The sequence below is a fragment of the Paramormyrops kingsleyae genome, chromosome 7 (assembly GCF_048594095.1).
Source record: "Paramormyrops kingsleyae isolate MSU_618 chromosome 7, PKINGS_0.4, whole genome shotgun sequence".
NCBI classification, from domain to species: domain Eukaryota; kingdom Metazoa; phylum Chordata; class Actinopteri; order Osteoglossiformes; family Mormyridae; genus Paramormyrops; species Paramormyrops kingsleyae.
In genome coordinates this window covers 10,861,830-10,885,328 of record NC_132803.1, presented here as the reverse complement: position 1 = coordinate 10,885,328, position 23,499 = coordinate 10,861,830, and the positions used below count along the sequence as shown (strand labels likewise).

General features: G+C 42.6%; 2 protein-coding genes across 6 annotated transcripts in view; both read left to right on the top strand.

Annotated features, from left to right (window-relative positions):
• Window positions 1–88: 88 nt before the first annotated feature.
• On the top strand, window positions 89–17,583 carry fsd1l (fibronectin type III and SPRY domain containing 1-like). Of its 3 annotated transcripts, none has more exons than XM_023808224.2 (13): window positions 89–443; window positions 3,555–3,650; window positions 4,300–4,431; window positions 5,555–5,656; window positions 8,678–8,700; window positions 11,337–11,458; window positions 11,775–11,930; window positions 12,083–12,181; window positions 12,329–12,455; window positions 13,490–13,587; window positions 13,975–14,226; window positions 15,747–15,835; window positions 16,425–17,583. In XM_023808224.2, exons 1-13 carry the CDS (start codon window positions 429–431, stop codon window positions 16,545–16,547), a joined length of 1,434 nt encoding a protein of 477 aa, XP_023663992.1. In that variant the 5' UTR covers window positions 89–428; the 3' UTR covers window positions 16,548–17,583. The 3 variants fall into 3 exon arrangements, with proteins under 3 accessions (XP_023663992.1, XP_072570356.1, XP_023663990.1); XM_072714255.1 differs by having other exon boundaries at window positions 11,721–11,930; window positions 13,460–13,587; XM_023808222.2 differs by having other exon boundaries at window positions 91–443; window positions 11,721–11,930.
• A 3,839-nt stretch (window positions 17,584–21,422) lies between these two features.
• ptbp3 (polypyrimidine tract binding protein 3) overlaps window positions 21,423–23,499 on the top strand; it is a 29,911-nt gene continuing 27,834 nt past the window's right edge. The window contains exon 1 of one of the 3 annotated variants that reach the window (XM_023808353.2): window positions 21,423–21,880. The gene's annotated coding sequence lies outside the window, so the exon portion shown is untranslated. Of the gene's footprint in view, window positions 21,881–21,965; window positions 22,458–23,499 lie in introns of those variants that run through there. The other 2 variants (XM_023808355.2, XM_023808354.2) reach the window with 2 other exon arrangements.

Genomic DNA, 23,499 nt, shown 5'->3' with positions numbered 1-23,499 from the left:
GGAGCCGCGCGTCACGCTTCGTGTCACGTTCGGCGAACTTCGGCGCTCAACGTTTGCGCAGTCCGCTGCGCAGGGTACTGTTGTCTATGCAGTTCGCTGCGCAGATTACCAACCTCCATGCAGTCCACTGCCGGCGTTCAGCCTACAATCACATGTGCAATCCGTTGCGTAGTCCACCCTCTGTCCTGCAGTCCACTGTTCGCTGCGCAGATCAACATCCCCTGTGCAGTCCGCTGCCCGCTGCGCAAACTCCCAATGCGCTTTCTGGGAGCGGCTGTCTCTCTGGGTCTCCCACAGTCTTGATGTCATAGTGAAAGTGAATCGCGCATGTCGCTGCTGCTCCACTTTCTCTCTCCCACCAGAGACTCTTTCTCCTTGATTCGATTTGCTCCGTGAATCATCACGTTTGGTCTGTGAACATCTCCGCCATGGACGCCCAAAAAGTAAGTGTCAGTGTGTTTCATAAATCCATGCTGTCCCTCTGGGGGCTCGGCTTGTCCGGTAACTCTTTAACACTTTCAGTGCAAGTTCTTGGTTAGCCGGCTCTAAATTGATCGCCATGAGATTAAAACAAATTAGATTTTACTCGTGTATTTGGTATGTGTCTAGCACCAGTGACTATATGTTGCTAAAATAAGACAAGATTAAAATAGCCCAGAGATATATGACAATGTATGTTGGGCCCGCTGTTGGTGCAGGCATCACCGCAGGGTAATGGGATCAGGCTCACAGCAGATCCGTGATAATGCCCGCAAACTGTATGCTGTTTCTTTCCCCTTCCTGCTTCTTAAACCTATTAAATACACTTTACATCTTCCTTTTTTCCATAAGGATATTCCATATTGCAAGTTTGTCATTTGTTAAATGTAGTTGTTACTGTGTGAGCACTTTAATGTGCTCAGAACTAGATGCGGACACCCATTTCAAGCATTTTAATGCGCTTATATGTTTTCAGCACCAGTATGGTGTTTGTTCTCACTGTGCTTCAATTGCTGTCATGGCATTTTGAATACTCTTTACTAGTATATTTAAGCATCTCAACAGGTGCACAGAGAAACCAAAGAATAGGTCATGACTCTATTGTAGTGTAACTGTTTGTTTTTCAGTTAGTCGACTGGTGAATGTGAAACTCTGAGCTTAATTATTTGTGGATGAGTATTAGTGGTGTTGTTTCTGGTGGGCTCTCTCAGACCCACACTGAACTGCTCACGGACAGCTGCCGGAGAGCAGGACCCTGCCGGTACATATCATCCTTTCCATTAAGTTTAATTTTGTCCATTGGTAACATTCTTCAATTTTAGTCATGAAATATCTTGTTGTAAACATTGGAAGTTCAAGAATATTTGTGTGCTTGCAATGTAGCCAGGAGTGTAGTGTAACATGGATATATGAGCACTATAGTCACTATAATAAAGGCTCACTAAAATTACACATGCATCACAATACATATTTAGAATATGTAAATGTAACAGTGATATTTAAAATGATGTTAATAGGACCATAGACTATTATTATCATCATCTTCATCTTTACAATTACAAACACATTTCCTAAAAAATGTAAGAAATTATATTACTTTTCACTAAACTTTACCACTATGGATGTGAGTGAAAGCTGTTGCTTAAAATAAAGAAAAAGGATTGCCAATGAGAGACTTGACGTGTCTTGTCATAATTCAAAAAGCAAAACAAAAAGACATCAATAAAGCAAAAGTCATCACCAGAATGAAGGTGTGTCGCTCACTTACTACAAATGCCCTTATATTTCAAAATTATGAATTATGAATTATGTTTTGGTTTCATGTAGTTTTCTTAGAATGCAATACGTTCTGCTCTATTTAAAAATGTTGTTACGCGTGCAGCCGTATCCTTATGTGTTTTTATCAGTGACTCCAAAATCTTTAATGTTTATGTTAAAATGAAAGGTATTAATAAACTGTGGCAGTTGCACAAAGTTGATGGTGTCCTCATTTCGGCTTCCCGGTGCAGAGTATCTGACATAGCTGCCTTGCCTGTCCGTTTAAATAAAACCGTGCAAACTGAGTTCGGGGGGGAGGGGGGGACACATGACCAGGTAACATCATTGCAGTCTGGAGTCATTAGTTAGTACCCTGAGGGTAGTTAGGACTGTCCATTGCATTCTTCTTAAGAAGTGAACACTGCAGTGGATGCTACAGGCTGGAGTATTGCTTTTCATGGAAAGCTCTTGTAAAAAGTGACAGAGGATTTCAGTTTGTGGAAAGGTCAATCTTTTGTGCAGAAAGTACAAGGAAAAGAGAGCAGGTCCATACCACAGCCGTTGTCATGAATGCAGGGAGTGCTGTAGTCCAGTGGTCACTGTACACATCCTACTGTGAACTGCAGTGCAGTACAGACACACAGCATATCCATCTTTTCACTGCAGGGAGATTAATTATAATAACATAATAAAGTTTCTTTCAGGCCTTTGGTATTGCTTGTGCCCTTCTGTTAATCACCTAACCAGTAAGAGGACATCAGAAATAGCCCTCGGCTTCCATCCAGAATTTACTCTATGTAACTCTCTGGCTTTACTGTTAACACTTTAATATTTGCTATGATATTTTCCTTGCCCATAGCTGGTATTGAGAGGTGGACCTTGCTGAGGTGTTTTATCCTGGAATCTTATGGATAGAATCAATATTTGTCTCCAGCATGCATTTCTGATTTTGCAGTCAGTTCCCAGCATTTCCTGTCTTTAAATGACACTGCAGACATTTTGGCCACATTTCAGCATGTCCGCATAATTTTGGAAACAATCCTGTTTTTCAGAGGTGTCAACAGACATACTGACTGATTCCTCGCTAAATATATTTTTTTTCAGAAATAGAACTAACTACAAGTAAGTAATAGTACTTACTGTCTGACTGTGTACTGTATACTAAGAAGCTGTACTTCACCACCTCACTGTGTACTGTATACTAAGAAGCTGTACTTCACCACCTCACTGTGTACTGTATACTAAGAAGCTGTACTTCACCACCTCACTGTGTACTGTATACTGAGATGCTGTACTTCACCACCTCACTGTGTACTGTATACTGAGATGCTGTACTTCACCACCTCACTGTGTACTGTATACTGAGATGCTGTACTTCACCACCTCACTGTGTACTGTATACTGAGAAGCTGTACTTCACCACCTCACTGTGTACTGTATACTGAGATGCTGTACTTCACCACCTCACTGTGTACTGTATACTGAGAAGCTGTACTTCACCACCTCACTGTGTACTGTATACTGAGAAGCTGTACTTCACCACCTCACTGTGTACTGTATACTGAGAAGCTGTACTTCACCACCTGACTCTGTACTTTATACTGAGAAGCTGTGCTGAGTCTCTGTGGTGCTCACAGTGACTTAGCTGAGCACCTTGGGTAGCTCACAGTAGCCCTTTGTTGTGGGGGCGGGTTTGGCAAGCCTGCCGATAGGGCCGGAGCTGAAGCTGAGTTTGAGGGGTTACTAACCTGCTACTTTACTACGTGGCTACATGCCTGGCTTACTCTCACATACTGAAGCATCTGCTCTCTCGCCAGGAGGCCCTGCACAGGATAATCACTACATTAGCCAAAAGAAAGGAGGAACTCCACACTTTCATTGAAACACTCAGGTATTCCCTAACAAGTCTGCAGGTGAGTCTGTGGCCTGCATTTACTACACACTAAATTGTGGTTTGTTGTATGTCGAATTTAAGGCAGACAGATGAACACTAATCTAAGCTCCGACTGTTTAAGCAGGTACATAATTTACTATTTTGAGCACTGTTTTTTTATGTTAGTGTTAATTATCCTACACCATGCTAATATTGTTGGGGTAATACACTTATCTGTTAGTTTTAAGAAATCAACACTTACAATGACATAATGTACACAGTTTTTTTCTCCCTGGAAATTAGACTTGTTTCCGCACATCTTGGAAGCCTTCTTGTCATTTTCCATGGTTTCTCTGAGCCTGTTGAAGTAGCGGAGCCATTTCCGTCACATCATAACTGAGCCTTATGTGTATAATTAGCGTGCGGCTTTTTCAGCATGACAACCAGTGGGCTACAGAATATGTCCACATAAATGCTAGTGAGTCTAAGTGTGGAATCCTCCTAAACTCCAAGGCTATGCAGCAAGTGCCCAAGATAAAACTGATGTGTTTAAAATAAATATGTACTGTTATAGGGCCTATAGAAGGAGGCAGTTTTAATTAAGTATGTTTTTTTAGCAGGATAATTGCTGTAGTGAATTCCACCTAGATTAGCAGTTCATAAAGGTCGTATGCATCTGATTTTCACAGAGCAATACCTCGCAAGTGCTGTCTGATCTGGAAGAAGAGTTTGACACATTATTTTCCATGCTGTACGAGATGAAAGACAGCATGACCGGCACAGTCAAACAGGAGCAGACTCGGAAGATGCAGGAGCTGCAGGTAATGCGAGGGCCCAGCGTCTTCAGGTCTGCGCACAGGGGACGCTCCAGGCTGCGTTAGAATGATGCACATGGCATCTGAGTTTGGGAGTATCTCTAATATGAAAGCAGACATTTTATATGTCAACGTATAAGAACATCTGAGAGTAGATAAAGTGCTTATTTCTGCATTTACTCCCAGCAGATGCTACAGATTATACTGCAGACTTTGACGATTCCATACAAGGTTATTAAAGCCTGCTTCATGCATTGGGCTTGCAGTATAATGTCAGTTTGTGCCCAGATGAAATAGAAACTGAAAAACAATCCCAAATGCAGGGTGGACTTTGACAGATTGTTCAATCCCTTTTTAAAATGTTGACTTGTGAAGAGGTGAGTTGCAGCACAGAATCATTTGACCTTCGGGTTAGCATGGCCTAGGGGTGTCGTCAGCCAGCTGACCTTTGACCCTTCCAACCCTATTAGTCCAACGCTAGTGGTTTATGTTCCGCTACTCTGCTGCCCTCTAGCTGCATATCCACTTGAGATCCAAGGGAGAAAAAAAATTATATTGATTTAAACATTTTGATTTGATCGAAAGAGCAGGTTGGCAAGGTCACATCTGCAAACATGTAATGTCTTTTTAAAGCTCTGACTGTCCTCTTTAAGAAATAACCAGAATTTACAGAGTGGCATGTGCAGTATGAGAGATATGAGCAAAAACATAATGTGCTCTACAGGGGACAAAGATGAATTGCTCCGGAGGATATTCTGGGTGTGTGTGTGTGTGTGTGTATGGTGTTGTATAATGTGAAGCAGTCTGTTAAAAACGATTGTCTGCATTCATACTAAACTAAATTTCATAATCTTGTGAAATGGGAGACTCGTCCTGTAAAAACCCCATTTATACCCTGATTATGCCACCCACTTTGTTTCCTGTTTATAGTCCATTCACTTATAATTCATATATAATGGTTTGCAGTGTAGGGGAAGTTACTCACAAAGGTGACCCGTTACAGACAGAGGTCTGTCTGTGATGGATTACGTTCCTGAGTAACTTCCCCAACATCGATGCTTTCGAGTCTATGGTTATATTTATTGCAGAAGTCTGTCTTAATTGTCATGTACAACCTTGTTCATTACAGAATCAGCTGACTCAGAGCAGCAGTGCCTTGGAGAGCTCGGAGGAGCTGTTAGCCTTCGCCAACAATGCAATGCTCATCCGAGATGGAGAAGACTTCATGAAGGTAGGTGCCTCTTCTGCATTTTTTTGTCAAAATGAAAAATAACATTGGAGGAAGTGCAGAGGGCTGCTGAATGCCTTCGCCGCACCTGCAGAACGTGCCTTCGTAGCCCTCAGAAAAGGACCATTATTCATACACAGTGGCATAGAATGATGTATTGCGCTGAAATATGCTGCATGACATGCTGCAGCGTACTGGTCATGCGACAATGTACCGTATCCTGCTGCAGCACATTTTATCAGACTGAAGCACACTGATTATGTCCGGCTTTAATGCCTTAGTGGCCGAATAATGAACCAGTTCTTGACTCATTTAGGGTTATGAGCTTTGTTCACCAGCTACACAGTTAACCATGGAGGTCCTGTCAGTGTCATCCTACATTCAGACACTGAGCCTCCTGTCATGACATAGGCAATGTCACGATAGTATTTTATTTTGATTACAGTGGCGGAGTATCGGCATGAGAGGAGATCAGAGTAAAGCCAGCGATCGTTAGCAGGCCAAGTGTGATCTCCTGCCAGCTATGTTGCTCAGGGAGCCGGTTGTGCCCATAGCAAGCAGCAGTGAAGTGATCTGAGATGTGGGGATATTACAGGATAGATCACGGTCCAGATGCAGCTTTTATGAGGATACAGAGACAGAGATGCCTGGAAGGTGAACGATTCACAGAATGACGACAATAACGCAGCCTAAGCTGGTTTCAAAACCTGTAGAGAGCATATCGCAGCAAGTCAATCTAATCTGCTAGTCCAAACAGTGACTTTAACGAAGTCTTGTATGATATTCACTGATCGTGGTGGGGACCCTGGTCATCATTATTCCAAAGCTGACTACCATTCTCAGATGGAAATACATAGTTACTGTGGATCTGCTAGAAGCCTCACTAACTGGCTTTGTTTTGTCAGAAACGTCCATAAGCCCAACCACGGGCTGCCCCCCCGCCCCACTCCCCCTGCAGTGAGGCCTGCAGCAAAAACTGCAGACTATGGAGAGAAAAGTCAGTGTTTAAACCAATACGCAGCTAAAGTGGTACATGTTACAGTAACCAGGCTGAGGGCCCGTTACAGCCGCTTATAACGTTACAGTAACCAGGCTGAGGGCCCGTTACAGCCGCTTATAACATGTTACAGTAACCAGGCTGAGGGCCCGTTACAGCCCCTTATAACATGTTACAGTAACCAGGCTGAGGGCCCGTTACAGCCGCTTATAACATGTTACAGTAACCAGGCTGAGGGCCCGTTACAGCCGCTTATAACATGTTACAGTAACCAGGCTGAGGGCCCGTTACAGCCCCTTATAACATGTTACAGTAACCAGGCTGAGGGCCCGTTACAGCCGCTTATAACATGTTACAGTAACCAGGCTGAGGGCCCGTTACAGCCCCTTATAACATGTTACAGTAACCAGGCTGAGGGCCCGTTACAGCCGCTTATAACATGTTACAGTAACCAGGCTGAGGGCCCGTTACAGCCGCTTATAACATGTTACAGTAACCAGGCTGAGGGCCCGTTACAGCCCCTTATAACATGTTACAGTAACCAGGCTGAGGGCCCGTTACAGCCGTTTATAACATGTTACAGTAACCAGGCTGAGGGCCCGTTACAGCCGCTTATAACATGTTACAGTAACCAGGCTGAGGGCCCGTTACAGCCCCTTATAACATGTTACAGTAACCAGGCTGAGGGCCTGTTACAGCCCCTTATAACATGTTACAGTAACCAGGCTGAGGGCCCGTTACAGCCCCTTATAACATGTTACAGTAACCAGGCTGAGGGCCCGTTACAGCCCCTTATAACATGTTACAGTAACCAGGCTGAGGGCCCGTTACAGCCCCTTATAACATGTTACAGTAACCAGGCTGAGGGCCTGTTACAGCCGCTTATAACATGTTACAGTAACCAGGCTGAGGGCCTGTTACAGCCCCTTATAACATGTTACAGTAACCAGGCTGAGGGCCCGTTACAGCCCCTTATAACATGTTACAGTAACCAGGCTGAGGGCCTGTTACAGTCGCTTATAACATCTTACAGTAACCAGGCTGAGGGCCTGTTACAGCCGCTTATAACATGTTACAGTAACCAGGCTGAGGGCCCGTTACAGCCCCTTATAACATGTTACAGTAACCAGGCTGAGGGCCCGTTACAGCCCCTTATAACATGTTACAGTAACCAGGCTGAGGGCCCGTTACAGCCGCTTATAACATGTTACAGTAACCAGGCTGAGGGCCCGTTACAGCCGCTTATAACATGTTACAGTAACCAGGCTGAGGGCCCGTTACAGCCCCTTATAACATGTTACAGTAACCAGGCTGAGGGCCCGTTACAGCCCCTTATAACATGTTACAGTAACCAGGCTGAGGGCCCGTTACAGCCCCTTATAACATGTTACAGTAACCAGGCTGAGGGCCCGTTACAGCCCCTTATAACATGTTACAGTAACCAGGCTGAGGGCCCGTTACAGCCGCTTATAACATGTTACAGTAACCAGGCTGAGGGCCCGTTACAGGCGCTTATAACATGTTACAGTAACCAGGCTGAGGGCCCGTTACAGCCGCTTATAACATGTTACAGTAACCAGGCTGAGGGCCTGTTACAGCCCCTTATAACATGTTACAGTAACCAGGCTGAGGGCCCGTTACAGCCGCTTATAACATGTTACAGTAACCAGGCTGAGGGCCTGTTACAGTACTTTACAACATGTTGTATCAACATGTACATGGAGTACAATTTCTTCTGTTAATTTTATTTGCCTTTACGTCGATTAACACAGTGTTTCAGTTGTTTGTCAGATGTTAATACTACAGCATCGCTCTCAGTATTGACTTAGTGATCAGGAGGATTGAATCCAAGTCAGAGATGTCTGAGAGTCATGCCTGGCAAAGGCAGACAGTGTCACCTGCTTCTATGAAATCAGAGTCCGTGGCTCCTGGAAGTGGATTGGCCGTCAGTCTGACCGCTTAGGCCCCTCCCACACGTACAGCTACACTAACGGTCCATCTCCTTCTTTTTCTGCCCCCTTTCAAAGGCCGCCAAACACATCAGAGATAGGTACTGTACACTCCTCCCCCCCACCCCACCCCTGCTTGGTGTGGTCTGCAGGCTGCTACCTCGTGATGCTGTGCCTGCTGCTGTTTAGGAGCCGCCCCCCCCCCCCCACCCCCCCCGTGCCTCACAGGGGTCACCTTGAGGTGGTGATGCCTGTCCTTAATGCTGTGCTGGCTCCTCCCGCATGCTGTCCTCTTCTCTGATAGTGCTACTTAAGAGTAGTGAGTGACTCCTAATATCTGGGGAATAAGCTGTATTCTTCCCTGGTGGAACTGATCTGATACAGGCTGTTATGGAATCTGATGGAAGCCTGTTATTTTTTTAATGGATAACTCTAACCAAGCAAGAATGAGCAAAAATTAAATAGTGTAACAACCATTATTAAACTGGCATTGGCTCAAAGAATTAATATAATAAAATGTGCATGATTTGTTACTTATGTATAATTCAGGGTTAAAGATACTTCCTATTGCCAGTAACCCTGGCTGTATCAAAGAAGCATGGTTTTCATTTTAAAAACGTTGTAATTTAATGATATGGTGTGCCAAGTCATACATTTAAACAATGTGTTTAGCTTTATTTGTTTTCCAACTTGACTTACAAATGCTACCTGTGTTTTTACATGTGATCCATGCCGTATAATTTTGGCATTTTGTGGCATTAAAATTAATTATTGTAATGATGTTGTTCTTTTCTCCTGACCTTGAGTGAATGGAGTGCAGACGGTGATAAAGGACAAAAGCTAGGAAAGTTTATGAATACCAAGCCCTTAATTAAATGGTGGGCTTGGATCTTACGACATCGAGTCTTAGCCGAGAGAGCAGGGTTCTCAAACTGAGACCATGGTTGGTAAAACAACTGAGCTAAACAAATCATTCAGGGTTCGTTCGGATTCATTCGGGGCTTCAGGCTCATGACGCGGTCATAACGACATTGGGGCCGTTCAGGCAAACTATCCGCGGTTGCCCATTTTATGGTGCAATTCCACATATTTTCCGCAAGATGTCGCTATAAGTTTATGTAACATGCAGTAAACTGTTCCTGTTTCAAGCGTTTTATTAATGTCTTTTCAGAGGGTGATTAGAAAATAATTACCTGTCAGGTTCACTAACGGGGCACACACACTGACACACGTCATGTTTTTGGATCGTGGAAGGAATGCAGCTCAAACACATGGTGAAAACTGTAAACCTCACACACATCCATGGCCAGGAATCAAACACAGCATCATCAACCCATTCTGAACATGTTATTTTCCACCAAAACGTTAATTATGTTTCTGGGCATGAAAAAAGAATGAACCATGTTATACAGTATGCTAGAAGGGAGATTTGGTACATTTTGCAACCACACTGTTTTGTCATGATATGTTTAATAACAGATATTATTTCTTCAATAATGTTAAAATATATTCATCATGTTGTTAATGTTAAAATACATTCAAAGATATAGCGCTGGAAAAGAATTAAGAGACCACTCTATATTTTTAAACAAATCTGCATTTTTAAATCCTGGTTTAATCGCGATTCTGCTGGCTGAAGGCTACACTGAGCTGCAGGTTGCTTCCAGGTTCAAAATTTGTAAGAGAGCAGTACATAAGAACGAGGTGAAGCAGGAGATACTGGGAACGACCAGAAACCAGCCAGGTAGAGGGCGGAGGCGACATTCTAATGCCAGAGATGACCATCAACTAATCCAACAGTCCCTCATGAATCATAGGATGACATCAAGTGACCTTCAAAAGGAACAGGAAACATTAAATGCAGGTGTGAAGTGCTCTGCTAGGACAGTTTGTATCAGGCTCCTCGAGGCAGGACTGAAGTCCCATAAAGCAAGGAAGAAGCCCTTCATTAATGAGAAACAGGGAAGAGCCAGGTTGGATTTTGCAAAATATGTGTATTTTACGCAGAAGCATACCCATAAACTGATAAATGTGAAAATAAAGATTTTGCTATGGTCTCTTAATTTTTTCCAGTGCTGTACACAGTAGACCTAACATCATAGATATTGTAATGGTATTATCTAATCTTGCTCTTTAATAGTTTAAAGATTTTTGTTTTACGCGTATAACCAGGGCAAGCCATTAAATAGCAGCAGAATAAAAATGACAGCGCTGAGGCCAGGATGTTTTTCTTTGAGCCTAGGGCGGCAAACTTGATTTCAGCCTCATCTCCCAAACCGCTTTTGTATTGTTAAATTATAGTGGAATTACAAATTTGTCCAAGACACATGAAACGCTATATGGTGGCACTGTTTAAAGAAAGAAACAGTGGGACTGGAGACCAAGGGCTGCAGTGCTGCCAGCCCTGGATCCTGCCATATCCTACCGTGTCCCGCAGCGCGCAGTCCCCCCCCCGCAAGCTCCTGCTGACTCAATTATCACACACAGACACACCTTAGTAAGACTATTTCGCTGGGCCTGTCAACACGAGGTCCTCATGGAAATGTTCATACGGTATTTATCAGACATTAATGAAAAGGTAACTGCATGTATGAGAGCAGCATGCATGAGCTCTCTGTCGGGGTTATGCTAATCCCTTTAGCGTGCTTTGCTGGAAATGCCTCACAGGTGGTGCGTGAGCCCTTTCTGTTCAGATCTGGGAAGCGCCGTGACTTATGGCACACTTATGTCATTCAAGGGTGACTGTGGCTCCAGCGTTTCGTCACACCATGAAGCTGAAAGCTACAGCGAACATGTCTTACCTGACGGTTGATTTCTCTGAAGAGAGACGAATGCTGGAAAAGCTTAGCTTTCTGCCCGGTAAATACACCGACCTTACATCCCCAGAGTGGACTGCACAGTGGATCCAGGCATATTTACTGAAATGCTGTTTACCACTGTACTGTTCTTGTTTTTCTTACACTTCTGATACACCATGACAACATACTTAGAAAAAGTACATTTTTTCCTCAATAATTTCCAAGCTATAAGGAACTAGATCGCATCAAAGGTCAGGCTAGTTTGTGTCTTTGATCGGTAGACGTATAAATTTCATTAATGCATGTCTGCAACTATATTTCAGTGCCCAGAGCACCAGAGATTGATGTGACGGGCTGCCTTGTTACCGACAACACAGTGACAGTTGCATGGAGAATGCCAGTGGAAGACAGCAAGATCGATCACTATATTCTGGAGTATCGGAAAACAAATCACGAAGGACTGCCTAGAGTGAAAGACGAATACTGCTGGGAGGTGGCGGATAATGTGAAAGTTACAAAATTCACACTGACAGGTACGTCACAGCTCACTTTGTAGGTTCTATTGGAGAAAACTGTCTGCCAGTGGTTACATAATACAGCCTGGCACATATTCCCATTTTCTCTTGAGTTTTATGTGTCACTGGGAAACCTTACAAAATATCAAGTCGAGAAATTCTTTTTTCAGGGTTAATATTTGATTCTGAGTTCATGAACTTCCGTATACGAGCATGTAACAAGGCTGCAGTTGGGGACTACTCTGATCCCGTCACCTTAGAGACAAGAGGTCAGGCTTGCTCTTCAGTCACATTTTCACATGTCATGCCATTCAAATAATGTTTCTCATTATGAAGCAATGATGGACACTATGAAGTAAAATACGGAAAGTCAATGCTGTCTCTGTTCTATTAACTTGTGCACTCTTTTCATTTAGCTTTTAATTTCAACTTGGATGCCACATCCTCACACCTCAACCTGAAAGTCGAGGACCAAAGAGTTGAATGGGATCCACAGTCTGGCAAACTGGAAAGCAAGGTTAAGGGCAAAGAGAACAAGGGCGGGTAACAGCTTTTCAGATACACTTCCTTTTACGCACATTGCCAAATTTGGATATTTCCCTCACAGAAAAACAAGCTCTTATTTAAAGCTGGAAATCAATACCTCAACAACTGTATTAGCTTATTGTGAAATCTGTTAACTAGACTTGAATGTAATATTTAGGTTAGACCTAGGGTTTACTGGGTGTATATCCCAGAATCCACAGGAGTGGCGCCGTGCACAGCCAGGGAAGTTGACATTTGGGAAGAAGTGTTTTTCTACTATTGCCGCATGTCGTGTTTATTAGTTGCTGTCCCTGGTGGACCTCATATTGAAATGTATTTCCTCCAGCAGATCAGTTCACGAGTGGACCCGGGTTCGATTGGCTTTGGCTTGCACTGGAAATAGAGATCCAGTCTGTAATGATAATTTTCTGAGGGAGCAGCAATTTCATCCGTTATTTATTGACTTTACAGAAGGAAAACTATCTATTTTTGTGGTTTCCTTTAGGTATATAGTAATATTACACTCAAAGCTTCACTGTAAAAGCAAACACATGGCTCTTGCGATTCTTTCCAGGCTCTTGGTTTCTTCCGACTGTCCAGGAGCTTATTTGACTCTTATTAGTAATAAAATAAAGTTTTATTCCCTGTATTATTCAGCTTTAGCTTTTAAAAAGGAAGATAGCACAGCTGCACACACAAAGTCTGGTTATTGTGCTGGCGCTTAGATTCTATGTACTGACATTGATTGTGATTAATGACTAACAGCTAGTCAGAATTACCTGGATTGTGGTCTTTGTTGATATTTTTATGGCTAACAAGTAATTAATGTTGGCCAGCTTGGAATCACTGGTACTTAATGGATGATTTTTTTTTTTGGTTTTTATTGATGTTAACTGGGTTTTCATCTTTTTTGTTGGCTAATGGATATTGACTGGGTTGGAATCTTTGGTAGCTGACAGCTAATCGATGTTGACCAGGTAGCTAAACTATATTAAGTAACTAACAACTAATCAATAAAATAGTACCACCTTGTTCTGTCTTTCTGTCCACAGTGGTGGAACAGCATCTCCCAGCAGAACTAGGCCTACCTCACGAGCACCTGCAGCCAGGGGAAGAGACCGGTTTACAGGAGAGTCTTACACAGTACTGGGTAATCATTCCCTAGCAGCGTACAATATGTGACTGTACATGTAATGTATATAATACGTCACCCTGTATTTAATTTATTTTTGATAAATACAGAAGGCCCACTCGAGCCTTCAATAATATATCCTACACTAAAAGGACACTAATATATGCTGCTGGCTTGCGTTGCATGTATTTTTTGTTGAGTACAATGCAAACATTACTATAAATATGCAGAATGAGTAATGGACAGATCAGTAAACTTTATATGATCTATTTACTTACCTTTCTGGCGAAAGTTCAGTGTCTTGGTGAAAGAAGAGTTTGTGCTGCTTTAGGTCTGCGGAGGATCGTTCGCACAGCTCCTGTGAAGTTTTCTGTAACCTTACCTCAGCGTTCGTTCCATTCTCAGGTGACAAAAGTATTTCCAGTGGACAGCACTATTGGGAAGTGAAGGCAATGAAGGACTATAAGTCTTATAGCGTGGGAGTGGCCTACAAGAACTTCGGCAAGTTTGACCAGCTGGGAAAGACGAACACTTCATGGTGTGTCCATGTCAACAACTGGCTACAGACATCTTTAGCTGCCAAGCACAACAACAAGACGAAAAGTCTTGAAGTCCCGGTTCCGGATGGGATTGGCGTCTACTGCGATTTCGACAGAGGTAAGGATTGGGAAAGTCAAACTCCAGTATTACTCTAATACTACTTTCTTTTGTGTATACAGCTGTTTATCCAACTACCACTACTGTCTATAGCCCCTTACTCAATGCAGGGTTGGGGTGGGCCTGAAGTCTGCTGCAGGATGCACAGCACGGTACTTTGCCGTTCAGGTTTAAGCAGAGAAGTTAGGCTTCTTTGCTGAGTACCACTTTGCCTGCCTCTCCAGCATCTCGGTGCTCTTCTTCCATCAGACACTGTCCACAAAGTCAGGATTTCATAAAGCTGATAAAAATATGCATGTGAAACCTCAGATATGACAGCCGCAGCCAGTAGCAGCAACAGAACAATTACTGTGGCCTGCCCTGGTTTTGATTTTAGATTCACAGAAAGTCTCCGGTTTTTATTTGCCTTAGGATCTGTTTACTTGGGGCGGCTTATGTTACGTTACCTGTCCGTACTTGCATTGGATACGTTACTGGGCTATTGTTCAGTAAAACCCCTGGGTAATACTTGAAGTTAGCATTCTTAACCAACCGTTCCAACCATTCCAAACCATTCCAAAATCACAAATGGTGTTTGCCCAAACCTTAAATTGTATACTGAATGAAATTAAATAGTCTAGTGTGAGATTTTCATGGCCTGCAGTGTTGTGGGGTGTGCTCTGGGTGTAAGAATATTATAAACTAAGGTACTTCTCTTATTTTAGTTTCACTTTCAGTGATCTCCTGTTTTTCGTCCCATGGATCACTTGTTTGAACATAAGAACTATAGAAACGAGAGGAGGCCATTCGGCCCATCGAGTTCGCTTGGGGAGAACTTAACTAATAGCTCAGAGTTGTTCAAATCTTATCTAGCTCTGATTTAAAGGAACCCAAGGATTCAGCTTGCACTACGTTATCAGGAAGACTATTCCAGACTACACGCTGTGTAAAGAAGTACTTCCTTAAATCCAGTTTGAAATGTTCTTGACATCTAAGGTGTGCCTTGTTTTGTTCCAAGCAAAGCTGCAGTATGTTTGCTTACTTTTTGCTGCTAATGAGATGGTTTAGTTTGACTCGCCATTGCAGGATCTTCAGCTCCACATACGTCTTAGCATAATGCAAGTTTATGGTGATTGGGTTGCTGGTCCATAATCATGGAGTTTCTGTTAATAGACATCATGAATGCTGTGTCTGATCTGTATCTATATATGTTTGTGTGTATGTGTGCGTGTTTGTGTACTTTGTGGCAGTACATTCTGAAGAAGGAATTTCCCTGTACTGTGTACACATTAGTAACTAATCTCAATGCCCCAGCGTTGGTGAATAAATTGCTGTTCTGGAGCCTGGTTTTCCTGTCAGATTTAAACCCAGAGCAATAACAGCAGGCTACAAACAGCAGACGGACATCAGACACAACATGAGAGACCTGCCTGGTCTCTGGCTTCAACTGAATACTTAGCACCACCTCAGGGATGTAATGAAGGTTTGTGGTCTTAAGCACTGCATTGGACGTGATCGTGTGACATGTTGTCTTCCTCCAGGTCAGCTGTCCTTCTACAATGCAGAAAATAAACAGTTACTCCACACATTCAAGACTAAATTCATCCAGCCTGTTATACCCGCCTTTATGGTGAGTTTTAGTATGACCCACATATGCTACAGAACGGGCCGGATGTTCTCTTTAAGAATGTACCTTTATTTCCGTGGGGGTGCTCACTACCTATCTCTGGAGGGAGAATCAGGTCGCAAGGCTGCTTCGTACCTTCATTCCTCTTGGGTGTTCTTTTCCAAAAATCTCCATGTGTCCAGTCCCAACATTCTGAATGCAAATGCTGCAATTGATGCATTTCCGCAAAAAAGAAAATCATAGAATTATGTGTTTTGACCTCACAACCTCCCTACAAAATGACCACTTAATATAGCATCCTTCTCCTGTGAAACTGTCTAGATTTGGCAGTAAAGAACATAGAGGCCGCTGTCATTAGATGCTGCGGAGGGTCTCATGGGAGGATGTTTGTTTGTGAGATCAAAGGCACATAAAATGCTTTCAGATGCAAAGACACAATGGCTAAATGGTAATGATGTTTCCATGAGTCAAATGTTGTCAGAAAACAACAGTGGAAACCAGCAGTAATCTTGAAAAAAGACTCGCACTGACCTGCAATAATGGCACTGCCATCGTTTTCATCCTGTTTAATAGATGCGTGTGTCTCCTGCAGGTGTGGTGTGGAGCGCTGGCGCTCTCCGCAGGCCTGCAGGTTCCCAGTATCATTGGGGGCTTCCAGAAGACTGACAAGGGCTCAGAGGCTCCAGCAGCCACTGTGGCACCAAGAATTAGCTGACAGCCTTTGGAATCTTACTTCCTAAATACCCATTTTGTCAGGTTTTGACATCCTGAGTGGTACAAATGAGAGCAGTGTAATGTTATCTAATGAATGAGAGAGTATAGAGTAAGATGGAGCTTAAGAAAGAGCTATTTTTTACAGTTTGTGAATCAACCAGCCTTTGTGTATTTGTATTATTTATACTGCATAAACAGTAAGTCTTTTTCAGTGTATGTGTGTGTGTGTTATGTACAGTATACATTACATTTTGGGGACATTAATGTGATAAAAAAAAAACCTTTTATATTTTTTGGTCCCCACAAAGAGAAACCTAATTTTATAAAAATCTGTGACTGCAATGAAAAAACTAACAATCAAAAGTCTTGTACTTTGGTTACTTATGGTTAAGTTTAGGGCTGGGTAGGGGTTAAGGTTGACATTGTTGGAATTAGGATTTTTCCAAAAGAAATGAATAGACAGTCTCCACAAAGATATGAATACAAATGTGTGTGTGCGTGTGTGTGTGTGTGCACGCATGCATGTGTGTGTGTGTGTGTGTGCATGTGTGTGTGCCTGCTGAGAGATTGAATTTGGTATGCGAGTTTCCTAGATGCTCCACTCCATTACCTCAACAGTATCCAGATACTGTACTCAGTATTTGAAGATATGTTAAAAGAGTTTCTCTGGATGTTCTGCTCCATCACTACAGCAGTACTCAGGTACTGTACTCAGTATTTCACCAGACAGTCTTCATTCTGGCTGGAACAAACTGCAGTCATCATAGAAGATCAGTAAGCCAACATTTTGACATTTATATGTTTCTTTTTTTGTTGTGCTTGCATGATCCATGACCTGAAACTCTCACAATTTTTCTTGAAGCACAAATATGAATGTGCCTTATAGAATATGAGCCTTTGGACTGAGGGCTGTTGAGCAGATTTTTATCAATCACAGAGTTCCCAATAATTATTAAAATGTTGTATAAACCTCAGGAGAATTAATAAGTATTGTATTTAATTCCAAATAAATAATTATAATTTATGCCATAACAGAACTCACTGTTGGGATGACATTACTTTAAAGCTAAATGGAACTGTGTATGATCAGCCAGGCTGTAGTCAGAGACAAGCTGTTCACATGACTGATCACATGACTGGTCACATGACTGATCACATGACTGTTCACATGACTTTTTCTCCTGCTCAACAAGCTGGGCAGGCACTCCTCATTTACCAACAACACCAAACATTCCAAGATCCATTTTGGTGCCTTTGCCAGGGATGACGTGCACTGAACTTTACAGCTTTGTGTAGGAGCAGCAGACACAGTCAGAGGAGCAAACATTTCTGTCAGAGAGCAACGTGGGATTGTGGATTATGGCTTCAACTATGACACACGATCATACTTCCACAAGCCTGTATTCTTGTGGAGTTTCATAGGTGCTACACATATAGACACCCCAAGGCCAATCTCTGTTTTCTGCTGCTGATGGCAGATTTAAGGAGATGGTCAGCCGCTTGTCATTCGTACCATGACATCTACTGTAGGAATGACGATACGGCATGGGATCCTCTATGACACCCCTGAAAATACATCTAGTATAAGTGGATTTTCAAAACATACAAGTTAGACCAGTGACCTCATTTCCAGTTAAAAAGGCACATTTAGCTGAACATGACACTGCATGTTCACATCTATTATACACATCCTTGGCACACTGGTTAGTGAAAATGAGACCTAAAATTTTAAATGGGTTGCCTTCTTAGGGGATGATGAGATCAGTTTGCTGCACATCACCCAAAGAATAACTGGAGTTTTCATGAACTCTGTGTTTGTATATATCTTGTGAATAAAGTTGTTATTTTTTGGACTAAATTAGGCTGATGGTACTAAATGTGGAGTCACACAGTGGGTTTAATCCACATATTTTTTAACTTTATCCTTGTAAAGAAAAACACAATGTAAATCCATTGAGAAAAATGACAAAGAAAGATTGTAGAAGTAACAAAGTTCACTGAACCCTGATAGGTTAATTAAATTCATTACCTTGTACCCTGTAACTTCAAAGGAACATTCAGATGAGCAGGGGTATTCCCAATCTGTCCAATTTCATTTTCATTAACCAAATGCCTTCACCAGGACTCATTGCTACTTGTCACCCTCTGGTGTGACACAGCAACACTGTGCTGAGACCAAGAGAGCAAAAGGAATGTCTGATTTGCATCTCAGTGCCATTGACATCTGAGAAGGTTGCAAAGACCAATTAGAATATGAAAGATCAAAACTGATTGAGGGAATAATGTAATCTTACCGGTATGTTCCCAGATTTTCTGTCTCATATTTTATATATGCTAATTAGTGGCTGATTTCTGTTATACTATTGTGGTTCATTTGTTTTTTAAAATGTTAGTTTTTAAGTTGAGTTTCAAAATCCAAATGTTGTTGGGTGGGTGGTAAAACAGACTTGGGTTCAAGCATAACTCAAAACCAGTGTTTCCCATCCTGGTCTTGAGGGACCCCCCTACAGTCCGTGTTTTTGCTCCCCCCAGTTCCCAGTAGGGGTCCTCAAAGTCCCCATTGGGAAACACTGCTCTAAACAACTAATAACAGCATGTCTGTCTATAACAAATCATTATGAACATATGCAATGAAAGATAGAAGTGGTCTATGTTGCTCTATGTCTGTGTTGATTAATCAATATATACCACTGTCTAATTACATTAATTGTTTTATTTAAGGGACTTTCTCGGTGGCTCAGATAACCTCACACCTCCTGGGCTGGGGGGGTCACCACTGTGTCTGGAGTTTCCTCCAGAAAGTCTAAAAACATGCAGTTAGATCAATCAGAATCTCTAAACTGTTGTTGGTGTGTGATTGCGTGCCCAGTGATAGACTGGCATCCAGTCTAGGGTGTCTGGGATACTTTCAAGGTTCACTGTGACCCTATACAGAAATAAAATAAATGTCTATTCTTCTCTGTAGTGGTTGAAATGTCGCCTTTCACTTTTGGAGCAGGACAATGGAGTGTGGTTTAGAGCAGGTAGTGTGCCAGGTGGCTAGGCCAGTCCAGCCAGTGTGGGGAGTTCCTCCACAAGCAGGCCATTTGAATGACAACACCTGTTCTGAAAGCTTTCTCTTTCTCAGGGAAATGAAAATGGATACTCAGCGATTAACCCCTCAATCCATGCCTAAATGTCTCTTAAATCTCAGAATAACTACATTGCTAATTCTTAATTTCAAGAAACAGCTGATAACACTAATTATTTGTATGATCATCTGTAGTGGAATGCAAACTTCATTCCAGTAAACTGGTGGTTCAGTTCGTTACACTGTAACTGCACATGTCAGAGAACATGGGTTTCAGTTTCCCCGTATAGAATGTGCATGTTCTTCCAACCTTTTGTTGGGAGTTGCCCATCAAGCGTACCCTGCCTCATGCGCTGTGTTTGGTAGCTGATGTAAGCTCTGCATAGCAACAATACAAAATGATGCGTACAATGCGATAACAAAAATGCATTTGGATAATGACGTCATTAGAAGCGCAAACGTTCACCTCTGCCGCATATTTAATACTGATGCGAAGGAATCTGTGGGACATAAACTCCCCAATATTTAATTAAATTAACATTTTATTAATTTCAATATGTAATTGAATTCATTGATCCCCAGCAATAAAGAGACCTATGGGTATTTAAAATATTGTGTATCCCACCATAACAAACTCCCTCCTACCCCATTGACTGCAGATGTCGCGATAGTCAGCAGAGCCATCTGATAATGCGACATTCATAACTTTATCTTCATAGTTCTTAACTAGCAAAATTATATTATTTACGTTGTCACGAGGCCATGGGTCGTTAACGTAATTTAGACGACTTATTAAGTCCATAAACCGGGTTTGGGCTATAAACCCCGCCTAAGCTCATATTTCCTGTCCCTGGAGTACCCGACTCCGATGACTAGACCCGAAGGAGCAGACTACAATACCCATGGCCAGCGCAATGTGCAAACATAACTGGGGAGAAACACATTCAGGATTGAAAAATATAACCATGCAGCAAACGTCATGTAATGTCTCTTTCCTGATATCACGCTCGATTTATCTATACATTTTATGGAACCCCTCGTCCTATTCACTGTCGCTGGGGGTCCGGAGCCTATCCCATAGGCTATAGGCGTAGGAAAGGGAACAATCCGGGATGGGGCGCCAACACACCGCAGGGTACAGTCACACACCTGCGGACAACTCGGTGACTCTAGTTAGCCTCAGTATGTTTTTGGATAGGAAACCCCACGATGACGGGGGGAGGGTATTTGCGAACTCCACACACATGGAGCTGTACTGGACACTCGAACCCTGGTACCCAAAGGTATGGAGGCGACAGTGCTAACCACTGCATCACCGTACTGAACCATGCAGGATTTATGTTCGTTACAATTTACGAATCTGGATCTGTGCCTCTGATTTATAGGTTTTTGATTCTGCTACATTTTTCTGTAGTGTCATTGTCAAAATAAAAGTGATATGATACACCCAGTACGTAAAATTACACATTGACTTTTATACATGAGCTTGTCATTTCGATCCCTTTGTCTGATTCAGGGTGGGATTTCCCCCATAAATTCAGTATAAAGTATAAATCAAATACAATAAGCTCCCTCCTTGCTCATCCATTACGACGTATTGTACTCATATATTTTAATTTTAAAATTATGTTTTGGTATTTGTATTTTTTCCAACACCATATATTTTTCATTAAAACACACTCAGATTCACGTGTCTGAATGAGAAATACTATCTCCTTTTTAAATGTAGCGATGATTCGTAGCGCAGGTATAATGTGACGTTTAAGTCTCGCTTGGCGACTAGTAGCTGAGAGAAAAGCTGCGCCTTAAATGAAACAAAACGCGTGAATCCTGCGCTTCCACCATCGCCTTATGGTCTAAATCTGTACAATTACAGATCACCCTGGACACCAGCTGAGTCCTGGAGAGCCACAGTGGAACATCTAAAACCTTCAGACATCAATCCTGGTTGCTCAGCTTGCCGATCGCAGTCACATAATTTTTGTAAAAAGGGATGCATTTTTCGGGGCGAAAACCAGCCTTTGGGCATACTGGATGTCATTATCCTTTGTCATGCTGAAAAATGAGTGCCTTGCTGCACAGGGAAGCCATTTTGTGTGCTGAGGCTCCTCTCGATGCCCGCACTTCTGCGCTCACGTCAGCGGCAGGAAGCGCACCTCTGGCCGAAGCGGGGAGACGCGGGGCTCCGCTCCAGAGCAGCACCCGGACCTGCGGGTTTCACCGACACCTCCGTTCCTCGGCTCTCCTTTCTGTGCGATGGATGGGTAGGTCTTACGCTTTATACACGGAGTCGATCGCGTACTGTTTTGCACGAGAATAAACGTCGAGGCGTACTTTCAGTCTGTGTGTGAGTGTGCGACGGGCTGTGGATGTTAATGCATATTAGGAAATAGAGACAAGGAAGAGAAAATGGGCAAGACGGGAGTGAGAGGGAGCTGCCAGCCTTCCGGCATTTTAACCGAGGTGTCGGGATAAATGTGTGGCTTTTCCAAGCAGAAGCAGCGCTTTATTCGGTTCAGCAAAACGATGATCCGATTCCTGGGGAGGACGCACATGTGTGACTTTCTGATGTGGCCGATTGCGGTCTGAGTGTTTATCTCCAAAGTTTGCGGAAGGCACCACGCGTCCGATTGCCCTTTCGTAGCGTTTTCGATACGCTTTCTCCTGGGTTACGTGTGTGGGCTCTCTGCCCTGTACTGTTTTTCAAGTTACACCGCGGCGAAACGAGGCACCGTGACAGTCGTGAGAAACATCTCCGTGCTGCCATTTTAAGATCGCCAAGGGGCGTTTCTGATGAAAAATGTACCGATGGAGAGACTCGGCTTTTCCAGCAACATTAAGGTACAGAAAAAAGGGGAAATCAGAAATTTTCCAACGACGCATAGCGATCAGGCCGTTTAAAATGGAATATTTGATAGTTTGGTACATAATCAAATTGTGGATACATGGTGCTGTCACAAAGCTCTTCTGTGTGTGTATGTGACTTCGGGGTGGAGTTCTTTTTGCTGATATGTTGAATTGTGCCTGTGATTATTAACGATAATCTGCCTCCTTTCTGATAAATAGCCATTTCATCGAAGCTTTGCCGTTTTTAATTGACGCGTGTAGATGTGCCGCTGATCGCTTACGTTTATATAACCATGCGGTAACAGACTCGCCCGAAATATTCTTGTCTTTGATTGATCGATAAACTTCTAGATGATATGAGTCAGTTGAAACTTTGAATTCGGTAACGTGAAAGTCGTTATCAGTGCTTTAAGCTGTGTATTTGTAATCGTAGGCACCTTAATGTGGTCTTGGGCAGAACAAAAGGTGGATGCAGGCCTGTGAGCTTTAAACCTCTGACCCGCTGCCTCCTGATCGCTGCTCAATTCGGCTCCTTTTGCATACAAAATTTATTCTCTTATTACTCCAAACGTAATTCGGTAACATTTTGTGCTGCGAATGACCAAGTGGCTGCCACTCTGGAGTTATTAGTCTATGCTAATAAATGTGTCTACCATGGAGATGTTTTTGTTACATTTTGAGGCAGTGTTGTTTCTGTATCTCTTCGTTTCAGATCCGACTGTAACCGTGAAATTCATAGTTTTTGGATGTTCTTGGCAAACCCATAATTACCGTAAAACTTCCTTTTTTCTGCATTTATCATATAGCATAAATTTTTGTAAACTCTTACCTGCACCACATGTCATTTTAATTACTGTAAAGAGAATCTGACAGTCTATCAGTAAACAGGAATAATTATATAGATACATCTGTGTTTTTAATGCAGTTGTATAACTAACTGGTTTTAGTTTGTTTGCAATAAGATGTATTTATATGAATAATATTGTCTGTTTGTGTTCAGTTGTGACGTGTGGCCTCATGGCCGTTGTAGGCCTAT